General features: G+C 48.8%; 1 protein-coding gene across 1 annotated transcript in view; it reads right to left on the reverse strand.

The window, feature by feature from the left end:
* Window positions 1-13,763, reverse strand: part of LOC137527274 (serine/arginine repetitive matrix protein 5-like) — a gene marked incomplete at its 5' end in the record, with an annotated part of 93,894 nt that overhangs the window by 23,425 nt on the left and 56,706 nt on the right. The window contains 3 exons of the mRNA XM_068247780.1: window positions 3,432-3,560; window positions 4,608-4,736; window positions 7,512-7,640. Of these exons, the coding sequence (XP_068103881.1) occupies window positions 3,432-3,560; window positions 4,608-4,736; window positions 7,512-7,640 (387 nt within the window). The remainder of the gene's footprint in view (window positions 1-3,431; window positions 3,561-4,607; window positions 4,737-7,511; window positions 7,641-13,763) is intronic.

A 13,763-nucleotide genomic window follows, 5' to 3' on the forward strand; every position in this document is an offset into this window, starting at 1 on the left:
TAACAGAGCAGGGTGGGGCACATGCCTCTCCCACTGAAGGAGGAGTTAAAACAAATGTCGATCTCCTTATATGCTGCAGTCACGACCCATATATGCATGAATTTATGTTAAAAAAAACCATACAAGGTAAAACATAAAATAAACGCAAAAAACAAACAAAAAAGAACAACAACAAAAAAATGAGAAGCAAAAAAACACAGCTCTTAAAGTGGTGATTAATAAAGTATTCATGGCTGGGAGATCAATCCTTGGCAGACGCATTTCTGATATTCCTTAATAACAATCGTTGCAATTTGAGTTTCACACATAACTGGCAACAGAACAGAATTGACTATCTGGATCTCACATTGGAGGGTGATGTGAATATTGGGGGGATTCACACTAGAACCTTTAGAAAGACATGTGCGGGTAACTCCACTCTTCAGGCTAATAATTGTCACCCAGGCCATACCGTCCGGGCAATTCCGGTGGGTGAATTTGTGCGGGCCCGCCGGAATTGCTCGGACGACAGCACCTTGATGCAGGAGTTCACTGTGGTAGAGGGTCGCCTACGTGATAGAGGTTATCCTAGATGGATGATTAATAAGGGCAAACGACGAGCCCTTTCAATCCCTAGAAGCCAACTGATACGTAGCTCTGCTTCAAGTGCTACACCCATGGAAAAAACAGTTTTTGTTACTAATTACAGTGTTGAATTCCGTGACATTAAATGCATCATAGAGAAGTTTCTACCTATTTTGGAGGGAGACAGCGACATACGCCCCTTCCTACAGAAGGGCGTTAGTTTTGCTAGCAGGCGTGCCCCTACACTGGGTAGCATGTTGTCCCCCAGTCTCTTCAGCTCTAATATGGATGCCACCACTTGGCTTTCCAGTAAGGGATCATATAGGTGTGCTCTTTCCACATGTCATTACTGCACAGTACACAATAACTCTCAAACAGTCAGGTCACTTACGAACGGTTATGGGTCCCCTCTCAAACATTTAATTAATTGTGGCACCAAAAATGTCATCTATTTGGTCACATGCACCTCATGTTCATTGCAATATGTGGGGTGCACCACCAGACCCCTTAGGGCGAGGATAGCGGAACACTATTTAGGAGCGTCCTGGTCCACAAGAAACATCTCAAATGTAGCCAAACATTTTCGGGAGATACATGGTGGTAATATGTCCGGTTTTATTTTTCAGGGCATAGAGAGGGTCTTTTCACCAAAAAGAGGTGGGGATCTACTATCAATAATTCGAAAGAGGGAGGCTCTATGGATATTCCGTCTTGGAACTAGAGTCCCCAAAGGTCTGAATGCTAGGTGGGATCTGGCTTTGGTGACATCATGAATACTTTATTAATCACCACTTTAAGAGCTGTGTTTTTTTGCTTCTCATTTTTTTGTTGTTGTTCTTTTTTGTTTGTTTTTTGCTTTTATTTTATGTTTTACCTTGTATGGTTTTTTTTAACATAAATTCATGCATATATGGTTTGTGACTGCAGCATATAAGGAGATTGACATTTGTTTTAACCTCCTGGGGGATACAATTATATCGCCCAGGAGGTGGCGCAGCACTATTTTTAAATTTTTTTTATTTTTTAAATCATGTAGCGAGCCCAGGGCTCGCTACATGATAGCCGCTGTGCAGCGGCATCCCCCCACCCCCTCCGATCGCCTCCGGCATACAAAGCAAACAGGAAATCCCGTTCAGAACGGGATTTCCTGTTTGGCTTCCCCCGTCGCCATGGCGACGATCGGGATGACGTCATCGACGTCGTGACGTCAGAGGGAGTCTCGATCCACCCCTCAGCGCTGCCTGGCACTGATTGGCCAGGCTGCGCAGGGGGTCTTGGGGGGGGGAGCGGCACGGCGAGTAGCGGCGAATCAGCGCGGAGCGGCGGCGATCGGTATATACACGCAGCTAGCAAAGTGCTAGCTGCGTGCAACAAAAAAAAATTATGCAAATCGGCCCACCAGGGCCTGAGAAAACCTCTGTGGCGGCTTACCCCGAGCTCAGCTCGGGATTATCCCCCAGAGGGTTAACTCCTCCTTCAGTGGGAGAGGCATGTGCCCCACCCTGCTCTGTTACCACCTATATAAAAACAGATGAGACCTTGTGTGATTTTGAGCTATGATTAAGGGCAATATCTGGCCCGAAACATGTCAGCTGTGCTTTTACTGATATGAGGACACGTCCCAAATAAAGATTTTTGAGCATTTTCAAGAGATATTGTTGCGGACCTTCCATTTCTACCTGCTACTTTGTTTGGATCGAGCAATCCAGGATCCAGCACTGTCTCTACCAGCCTGCAGTGTAGCGGTGTACCTTCTCTATTGTATCATACAGTAAGTGTGTACTAGCCCATTGATTAACATGAGTTCTCAGTTTTTCTGTGCAGAAAACGCGTACGAAAACTGTCAAGTGTGTTCCCTGCCTCAAACTGTGAAAGAGTGGTTCAGGTAGCATGAGACATTGTTACACATAAATTGGCTATCATAGAGTCCAGGCCTTAAAGAGACTGTAACAAGAAAAACGTCCCCTGGGGGGTACTCACCTCGGGAGGGGGAAGCCTCCACATCCTAATGAGGCTTCCCCCGTCCTCCTCTGTCCCACGGGGGCCTCACTGCAGCCCTCTGAACAGCGGCCCGACAGACCCGACAGCCTGTTCAATATTTACCTTTCCAGGCTCCAGCGGGGGCGCTGTTTCGGCTCTTCTGGCGGAGATAGGCGGAAATAGCCGATCTCCATCGGGTCCGCTTTACTGCACAGGAGACTTGCGCCTGCGCAGTAGAGCGGCCCGACGGAGATCGGCTATTTCCGCCTATCTCCATGGGAAGGAGCGGATACTGCACCTGCGCTGGAGCCAAAAGGTAAATATTTACATCGCCGCCGCTCCGGGAGGATTTTCTCTGCCACCGTGGGACCGAGGAGGACGGGGGAAGCCTCAATAGGATCCGGAGGCTTCCCCCACCCGAGGTGAGTACCCCTTAGGGGAGGTTTTTTCGTTACAGATTTTCTTTAAAGAGAACATTTGGGAATTTGCATCGTGATCTGACTCTCCTATCATCTCTACAAAATTTTGGCGAAACATTAATGCAACTCTGGACCAGAATAAATGTTATGACATTGCAGAAGCTTATGGAAACGATGCCAGAGCAAATGCATGCTGCAATCAAAGCAAAAGTGGTTCAACGAATAATTAGAGTTAGAGTCCCCCGTGTAGGTAACCATAGTGCCCCCCTTTCAGATAGCCAGAGTGCCCCCCTTTCAAATAGCCAGATGCCCCGCCTGCCCATAGAAATGGGCATGGCTGTCATATCTGAAAAGTCATAGCTGGCTGCACATTGTAATGTGAAGGTTGTTTTATCATTACTAGGATTACAAAATGGCTTACATAGCATGGATGTAGGTGATATGAATTTATTTATGAAACTACATCACCTTTGTGGATCCTTTTGGCCTTCCTCTTCCTCTGTGCGGGGTGACATTTCTATACTGGAGCATGCTGTCCCGGTCACCCTCTCTTTTTGGAATGAGTACTGAAGATGTCACATGACGCACAGTGCCCGCCTGCGAGGAAGGCACCAATATTATTATTACAGCAAAGTCCCCTGCATCCAGCACATCGCCTGATACCGGATACGCATGCTTGCCGGTTGCTTAAACCTTTTGGGGACCGCATGTAGTAAATACTACGCCGCACTTGTGGCTGCCTAACTGATGTGGCCTAAGATTTACGCCACCTGCCATTTCCGCTCCCGACACGATCGTGCGCACCCCAGAAGGGGAGATTAAGATGTCATATGACAGCTGACATCTCCCCTCAGTGATGTGGAACCATGGCGATTGGCTCCTGATCACGTAATCACTACCATCGCTGGCCGATCATAGTGATCGCTATTGGCAGTGGCGGTCTGAGGGGAAGAAGAGGATGAAGGACTCACTGACGTTCCCCCAGCGATCGTCACTCCCCTCCGCTCTGGCCGGCATCCCCGCTCGCTCTAACGTAAGTGTCGGGTCACGGCTTGATGACGTTATCAAACCGTGACCCGGAACTTAACGGCAGTGCGAGCGAGGATGTCGGAAAGAGCGGAAGGGGCTAGAGCTGCTTATTGCTGGAGCCTGGGAGGTGAGTAAAGGCTGCTGGCAATATGGGGACACCAGGCTACACTCTGGACACCATGCCTAGCTAGGTATACTGGGGATCCGGCTGCCTGATTCCCCCCCAAATGCCCCCCCCCCATGTAAAATGGCCTGGTCCTTAAGGGGGGGTTAGGCAGCTGGTCCCCAAAGGGTTAAGCAACTGGCCGAAAAAAAACACAAACCTCCCCCCCACCCACTTACCGAGCTCACTTACGCATCGGACGCCAGAAAGCCGAAGGGAGCTGAAGGATGGGTAGAAGATGGTGTCTGGAGACTCAGTAAGTAGTTTCTACCCTTTAATGCCATGCAAACCCCCGAAAGCACAGTCCCTGTTATCCCCTCAGGCATGCCGTCTAGTTGAGACTTCCGCTTGCCTGAGTTCCGGATAACGGGGACTTTGCTGTATTATTATTACAAAATAGCTTGCGTAGCATATATGTAGGTTATATGGATTTTTCAGTGAAACTACCTCACCTTTGTGGAACCCTTTGGCCTTCCTCTTCCTCTGTGCGGGGTGATGTCAGCATTATGGGGCGTGCCATTCCAGTCACTCTCTCTTTTTGGGCTGAGTAAAGAAAATGTCACATGACGCACAGTGTCCGCCTACAAGAAAGGCCCAATATTATTACTATTATTATTGCAAAATGTCTTGCGTAGCATAGATATAAGTTACATGGTTTTTCAGTGATCTACAATGGATCTACCTCACCTTGGTAGATCCCTTTGGCCTTCCTCTTCCTCTGTGTGGAGTGACAGCACCATTCTGGGGCGGACCATACCGGTCACCCTCTCTTTTTGGACTGAGTACTGGAAATGTCATGTGACACACAGCACCCGCCGGTGAGGAGGGAGCACACTGCTGGGTCATATTGTGCCATTTATTACCAAGGAGTAAAGATGCCCAATAGGATACTAATATTTCCAGCTTGCAAGAAAATGCAATTTGTATGCAACTTGGAAATGGGATAATTAAAGGGGTTCTTTCACAAATGAGGAAAACCATAAAAAGTGGTTTATGCATAAACTATTCAACATCCTTCTAAAATAGTGTAAAAAGTTTTTTTTTTTAAATGAATGGTTTCATCAATACAACATGTAATGTAAATAGTGACGGATGACGGACTGGGAGGCTAATCCATTTGTTAAGGGTGTTTTTTTTCTTACTTTCATTTCACAACCATAACTGCTGCCTACGTAGTTTTCAGTGGTATAACCCACTTCTAGCAGGAATCCTCTGCTGAGCTCCTCAATATGTGTTTACATTGTTGCCAGGCAACCACACAGACCCAGGTGCAGAGAGTCCTTTGTGCAAAGATTCATAAGCTGCTGGGAGAATGAGCCAGAATCAGTCCCATCTACACCATATGATTCTTTGTCAGATTCGATTCAATATGATTTGATTCATTGATTTAATTTGATTCAATCTGACATGTCCGATTCATGATTCGATTCAATTTGAATTGATTTGAATCGAATGATGAATCGGACATGTCAGATTGAATCAAATCGAATCAATGAATCGAATCATATTGAATCGAATCTGACAAAGAATCATATGGTGTAGATGGGACTGATTCTGGCTCATTCTCCCAGCAGCTTATGACTCTTTGCAGAAATGACTCCCTGCATGGGGTCTGTGTGGTTGCCTGGCAACAATGTAAACACATATTGAGGAGCTCAGCAGAGCTCAGCTGTTATAGCTATAATGGCGGTTCCTGCTAGAAGTGGGTTATACCACTGAAGACTACGTAGGCAGCAGTTATGGTTGTGAAATGAAAGTAAAAAAAACCACCCTTAACAAATGGATTAGCCTCCCAGTCCGTCATCCGTCACTATTTACATTACATGTTGTATTGGTGAAACCATTCATTTTTTTTAAAAAACTTTTTACACTATTTTAGAAGGATGTTTAATAGTTTATGCATAAACCACTTTTTATTTTTTTTCTCATTCGCGAAAGAACTCCTTTAAAAAACATCCTTCCACTTCTGTTTGGCCCAAATCTAAGCTTCATACACATCGCTCTAAATTTACAAGCGAGGAAAAATTCTTAGCACTACATTGTCCATTTCTACAGAGAAATACTTAGATATAAACTCTACAAGCTAGAGGTAACAGGCCGCAAACCAGAACTTGCCAGAACCAGCTGGGAATGAAGCTGGGCAAGGAGGTGCCATACTCCACTATAAAGTGTGGTTGCTGAAGGTATTTCAGCATAAAAAATCTTACAAAATGGCAAGACTGAGCACAACACAAAGGACCATATGCAATTCACTTTTTCGCCTGGGTGATATTTAGAAGCCAGTCAACAAAATGCATTCTTAATCACCAACAAGCAACATAAATCCTCAGAATCACTTTGATAGTACTTTTTCTACTTCGCAGGCAGAAACACCAAAGAAGATGGGTGTTTCACCATGTGGTGCCCGCGCTCTTCTGCAGAAGCACAAATAACTATTCATCTAAAACGCGTCTGAAGCCAAAATTAAAATAAAAAACAGTTATTGACCTAAGGAGAGGAAAGTCTCTGGGTCCTATACAGCCTTCCCGGTCTCATGACGGTGTCTGCAGGCTCTCGTTAGCAGTCTATGACCGATCGGTCATAGACTGCTCTCTCCCTCTGGGCTTTGGCAGTCTTTGGATGCACTCGAGCTTCTGAAGACAGGCCACTCTGTACTGCGCATGCACGAATGCCCTCTCTCCGGCAATCGCACGTGCGTAGTACAGAGCCGCCAGTTTTCGGGAGCCCGAGTGCTTCTAAAGACTGCCGAAGTTTTCCACAACAGAAGGTTCAAACTATGGAGCCTGCGGGGGAACGAGAAGACCAGCAGGAGAACGAGAGGGCTCTATAGAGCCTTCCCTCTCCTCGGGTAAGCATCAGTTTTTTTGTTTATTTAAATCCACTTCAGACTCACTTTAAAGTCCAGAAAAGTCTGGTCAGAAATGGTCATTCTAGTGCAGCTGCCAGAACAGAGCACACCTCGTGACAATGAGTGCTCTCTCCTGGGCATCATGTACTACAGGGTTGGGTGGTGCCTTGATGGACCTTACTATGACTTTTGTGCCTCGGTAAAGGGACCCTGTGATGGTAAATTTAAGTAAAAAAAAGTGTTTCAAAGGCTAATGATGCCAAATACTGATTTGAAATCACTTCTTTTTTTAATTCATTTATACTGAGGTTGTTAAATGATCGAAAAAAGCAATTCACTGCCTCCTGTCTAAAAGCATCGCTACCAGCTGAGCTAGGAACGGACGAGAAAAATTAAGTTTTGGGTGTACCGTTCACCAAACATGTCATAGCTGAAGGTCGATTTAAAAAGGTTGCTTGTGTAGCATGGATATGTAGGCTATTTGGGATTTTCCATGGATCTACCTCACCTTGGTGGATCCCTTTGGCCTTCCTCTTCCTCTGTGTGGGGTGACGGCACCATTCTGGGGCGTGCCATCCCGGTCACCCTCTCTTTTGGGGCTGTTTACTGGAGATGTCACATGATGCACAGTGCCCATCTGCTAGAAAGGAACACACTGCTGGGTCATATTGTACAGATGTTAATACTTCTAGCTAGCAAGAAAATCTGTGAATTGTATACCACTTGGAACTGGGCAAATTAAAGGATACCAGATGTGAAACAAGCTAGAGAAATGGGTGGAGCAGGCATAAACTGTAACCTGTCCTGTTGCATACCGCTCCTCCGTCCTCCTTTCTGCCCCCACATTCTATATAAATGGGTCGCCCGTGGCCAGGAGCGCTCCATGCATGCGTATGATGTCAATACGTCATGCCCATGATGTCATACGCACGCACGGTGCGCTTCGGGCCAATGTGGGCTTCAGGTGCCAATGTCTGTGCAGTAGTGTTCCGACTCCAGCGACCCGGGAAGAGGCTGCCAAAGGGGCATTTAGTTAGAAGCGGGGGCAGGAAGGAGAACAAGGTTTCTCTAGCTTGTTTCACATTTGGTATCCTTTAACCACTTAAGCCCTCGGTCGTTTTCACATTATGCATCCGAGCAATGTTCACCTCCCATTCATTAGCCTATAACTTTATCACTACTTATCACAATGAACTGATCTATATCTTGTTTTTTCCGCTACCAATTAGGCTTTCTTTGGGTGGTACATTTTGCTAAAAGCTACCTTACTGTAAATGCATTTTAACAGTAAGATTAAGAAAAAAAACTGAAAAAATGCATTATTTCTCAGTTTTCGGCCATTATAGTTTTAAAATAATACATGCCTCCATAATTAAAACCCACGTATTGTATTTGCCCATTTGTTTACCGGTTATTTCACCATTTAAATTATGTCCCTATCGGGGGGGCGTGGCTGCCGGCGGTGGTGGATGGCTGCGTGAGTGAGGAGCTCTGCTCGTGATCTATCTAATAAGCGGCTAATCAGCGACTTGCGACCCTACCAAACTGCATCAAACGATGGAGGAGTCCACTAGCATGGATGGGGATACCTCCAGGAAGCGTAAGGGAGCTAACAGACCGAAGAAGCTTACTGACTTCTTTTCAGGCAAGCCGCGCGGGGCCTCCCAAGATGGCGCCGGGACACACTCCAGCATGTCAGAGGCCGCTGCCAGCACAAGTGAAAGTGCGGAGGTCGCGATCAGCTCAATCCTCACAGCGGCGGGCGCACCAGAAGGACCTGATGAGACTTCTTTCTCTCTGAACTCCCCTTCCTCTAGGAGTCCGGCCAAATCCCGACAAAGGCTGCAAGACGGAGAAGACACGGAAACAGAGGTAGGCAGTTTCCCCAAACACGCAGTTTCCTCTTACGAGCAGTCACTACCAGCAATTGAGGGATTCCCTACCTCTATGCAGTCTGTATCACAAGATTTTATGAAAGACATTCTGCTTTCTCTCAAGTTATCGATGTCCAGGGGCATTAATGCATTAGCCAGAATTCAATTAGCTCTCTCGGGGAAAGAGTCTCCCATACGGAAGACCAAGTGGCTTTACTCACACAGGAACACAATAAAGTAGTGGAGTGCATGGACTCTCATTCCTCGGATATAGCTTGGGTTAAAGTCAAAGTAACTGATGCAGAGGATAGAAATCGCCGCAACAACTTAAAATTCCGTGGCATTGCAGAATCAGTTACCAACTCCGACTTATGTGACCATATCAAGTCCCTCTTAAAAGCTACCTTTCCCGACATGAATGAAATTGAATTCTCATTAGACCGGGTGCACAGGCTCCCGAGAGCTAAATCCCTCCCGGACACCATACCAAGAGATGTCATAGCCAGATTTGTCTTTTTTCAGACAAAAGAAGCTCTGCTAGCATACGTCAGAACCAAAGGCAGTCTGCCTTCTCCATACCATCAGCTTCAATTGTACTCTGACTTATCACAGATTACTCTACAAAACCGGAAAGCGCTGGCTCCTATCACAGCAGTTTTACGCCAGCACCAAATCCCCTATAAATGGGGTTATCCCACCAAGCTGCTTCTTTCTCATGGGGGGCACAAATTCTCTATTACCAACACAGAGGAAGGTCTGCTGGCTCTCAAAAGGCTGAAATTACCCCCTCCACAGTATCCTACACATCATCGCAATTCTCCTTCAATGTCCAAACTGCCACAGGAGTGGCAAAGGGCGAGTCACCGATAGATCTGGAGCTTTTCAGTTTCTGTGGTTATTTTCCCGCCAAGGCTGAACTATGGCTCAGGCTCTGGCTTCTGAGTGCAGGCCGCCAGGCGCTAATCCTGAGTTCTCCCTGATCCCTTCCAGGGGCGCTTGGCCTTATGGCAATTGCATACCTCCCAACTTTTGAAGATGTGAAAGAGGGACACTTTAGCCACGCCCCCTGTGCGGCCTTAAGCCACACCCCTGCTTTTGCAAGAGGGTGACAATGGGAGGGAGTGTGCGGCGGAGGGTGCCAGTGGGTGGGGGAGGGTGACACTGGGTGGAAAGGAGGGTGCTAGTGGGTGGGGGAGGAAGGTGCCAGTGGGTAGGAGGAGGGTGTCAGTGGGAAGGAGGAGGGTGTCGACAGGGTGCCTGGGGCAGGGTGCAGGGACAGGGTGCCTGGAGCAGGATGCAAGGACAGGGTGCCTGGAGCAGGGTGCTTGGGGCAGGGACAGGGTGCAGGAACTGGGTGCCTGGAGCAGGGTGCAGGGACTGGGTGCCTGGAGCAGGGGCTGGGTGCCTGGAGCAGGGTGCAGGGACTGGGTGCCTGGAGCAGGGTGCAGGGACAGGTTGCCTGGGGCAGGGACTGGGTGCCTGGGGTAGGGACAGGGTGCCTGGGGAAGGGTGGAGGTGCCAGGGTGTCTGGGGCAGGATGCAGGGACTGGGTCCCTGGGGCAGGGACTGGGTGCCTGGAGCAGGGTGCCTGGAGTAGGGGCCAGGCACTGGGTGCCTGGAGCAGGGGCCAGGCACTGGGTGCCTGGAGCAGGGGCCAGGCACTGGGTGCCTGGAGCAGGGGCCAGGCACTGGGTGCCTGGAGCTGGGGCCAGGCACTGGGTGCCTGGGACAGGGGCCAGGCACTGGGTGCCTGGGACAGGGGCCAGGCACTGGGTGCCTGGGACAGGGTGCAGGCACTGGGTGCAGGGTGCCTGGGGAAGGGTGCAGGGGCAGGTTGCCTGGGGCAGGGGCCAGGTTACACTGACAGTGGGGAAGGGTACAGGGTGCCTGGGGAAGGAGGGTGCAGGGTGCCTGGGGAAGGAGGGTGCAGGGTGCCTGGGGAAGGTGGGTGCAGGGTGCCTGGGGAAGGAGGGTGCAGGGTGCCTGGGGAAGGAGGGTGCAGGGTGCCTGGGGAAGGAGGGTGCAGGGTGCCTGGGGAAGAAGGGTGCAGGGTGCCTGGGGAAGAAGGGTGCAGGGTGCCTGGGGAAGGAGGGTGCAGGGTGCCTGGGGAAGGAGGGTGCAGGGTGCCTGGGGAAGGAGGGTGCAGGGTGCCTGGGGAAGAAGGGTGCAGGGTGCCTGGGGAAGAAGGGTGCAGGGTGCCTGGGGAAGAAGGGTGCAGGGTGCCTGGGGAAGAAGGGTGCAGGGTGCCTGGGGAAGAAGGGTGCAGGGTGCCTGGGGAAGGAGGGTGCAGGGTGCCTGGGGAAGGAGGGTGCAGGGTGCCTGGGGAAGGAGGGTGCAGGGTGCCTGGGGAAGGAGGGTGCAGGGTGCCTGGGGAAGAAGGGTGCAGGGTGCCTGGGGAAGAAGGGTGCAGGGTGCCTGGGGAAGAAGGGTGCAGGGGCCAGGGTGCCTGGGGAAGGGTGCAGGGGCCAGGGTGCCTGGGGAAGGGTGTCTGGTGAGGGGCAGGGTGCCTGGGGAAGGGTGCAGGGGCCAGGGTGCCTGGGGCCAGGGTACACTGACACTTGGTGGGTAGGGGGGGTTGTCAGTGGAGGGGGTGGGGAGAATGCCCGTGGGTGGGGAGGAGGGTGCCACTTGTGTGTGTGTGGGGGGGGGGGGGGACCTGGGCAGAGAATGGAGGCGGAAAAACTGATCAAGGCTCCAGCCGCGGTAATGAGGGATGCGGGAGCCGGCTTCTTTACTTCCTCCCTCCCTCTCTAAATGCCCTCCTGATGTATGCCCGTGTGCCCCCCCTCTCCTCCCCTCCCTGTAGGCAGAGTGAGCGCAGCGGAGCGGGCAGTCGGGTCCTCTTACCGCTGATGCATGCCGTACACTGTCTGGCATCGGACCTCCATGTGCTTCCTGTGACGTCATAGTAAACAGGAAGCACATGGAGGTCGGATGCCAGAGACAGTACGCGTAAGAGGACCCGACTGCCCGCTCCGCTGCGATCACTCTGCCTATAGGGAGGGGAGGAGAGGGGGGGCACACGGACATACATTTGGGGGCATTCACAGAGGGAGGGAGGGAGGAAGTAATGAAGCCGGGCTCCCGCATCCCTCAGTACCGCGGCTGGAGCCTCGATCAGTTTTTCCGCCTCCAAATGTCTGCCCAGCCGTCGGGATTCAAGAGGGGGGGCCCGGGATAGCGGGAGGGCCCCCCCAAATCGGGAGAATCCCGACGAAAACGGGACGGTTGGGGGATATGCAATTGTTCAATGTATAATAGGTTCTCATTTTGTTCAAAATGTATGCATTACTGTGTCGCTACCTGCCTTTTAATGTATCTGCTCTTATCTTATATAGTATATTTACCAGCTTATCTGTTTGCCCAATACAAAGCTCTTAGCAAATGGGTTAAAAATGGCACTTAATATATTCTCACTAAATGTGAAAGGGCTTAATACCCCCTTCAAAAGAAGCTTGTTGTGGAAAGAGGCTATAAAGGCCAAAGCAGACTTAATCTTTGCGCAAGAGACCCACCTAGTGGAAGCTCACAACCACCTCTCTTACCATGCTAATTTCACTCAAACAATATTTAGTAATTTTCAGAAAAAAAAAAGAGGAGTCTTAATCTCATTTCATAAGAATTTAGCATTAAATATTATTGACTCTGTGAAGGACCCGCTGGGTAGGTTTATTATTGTTATCTGCACAATTAATTACTTCACCTACACACTTGTATGTGTATATGCGCCTAACCAGGGCCAAGCAGCTTTTATGAAAAGGCTGTATGACAGGGTGGGGGCTATCAAACAGGGTGAGGTTGTCTATGGAGGTGACTTCAATGCTTGTATTAATCCGGGTATAGACTCATCTAATACCAATGCAAAATCTACCTATCCATTAGGTAAATTTATTCACATGGAAAACCTTTATGATCCATGGAGGGCTCTACATGGCTCCGAAAAAGACTTTACGTTTTTCTCAAACGTCCACCGCACCTATTCCAGGATAGACTTCTTCCTGGTGGATAGCCTCACCCTGCAAAAGGTCTCTGACTCTAAAATAGGTTCAATCACGTGGACAGACCACGCCCCTATTATAATAACAATACTACAATCTAGACAGGACTTTAAACGTAGCCCATGGAGGTTAAACACCTCACTTTTAAAAGACGATAATAATAAAACTTATATCGAGGACAATTTAAGAAATTTCTTTTCATGGAATGAGGATGGTGAAATAGGAGGGGTGTCGATTTGGAGTGCCCATAAGGCATTCATTAGAGGGATCTTAATAAAGATGGGGTCTTCACAATCTAAACGTAGGCAAGCACAAATGTCAGCTATACTATCAAAAATTTCTAATTTGGAAATGCAGAATAAAAATAAAACAAACCAAGAGACAATGAAAGAGCTTTTTCAAGCAAGACATGAGCTAAGACTATTACTACTTCACCAATTCGAGTTTAACATGCTCAAAACAAAATCCAAATACTACTCCCAGAGCAATAAATCAGGAGCGTTACTAGCTCAGAAATGCAAAATAAAACAAGCCAACTCTCGAATTCCCTTCCTAATTGATCCGCAAACAAAACAGAGGGTGACTAACCCTAAACACATAGCTGACATTTTTGCTACATATTATCAACAACTATATAATATAAAACTTGATCCTACGACTCCTCAACCTTCAATACACAATATTGAAGAGTTCCTCGCATCTCTGAATCTTCCCTCATTAAAACAAGACCAGCTAGAAACACTGAACGCCCCTATTACACCCTCAGAGATTATGTCTCTAATTAAGACATTAAAGCAAGGTAAGGCCCCAGGCCCAGACGGGTACTCTAATGAATACTTACAAACATTTGCTACTATTCTAGCCCCCCGGCTGGCAGAGGTCTTTAAC

This window comes from Hyperolius riggenbachi, chromosome 8, assembly GCF_040937935.1.
Source record: "Hyperolius riggenbachi isolate aHypRig1 chromosome 8, aHypRig1.pri, whole genome shotgun sequence".
Classification (NCBI taxonomy): domain Eukaryota; kingdom Metazoa; phylum Chordata; class Amphibia; order Anura; family Hyperoliidae; genus Hyperolius; species Hyperolius riggenbachi.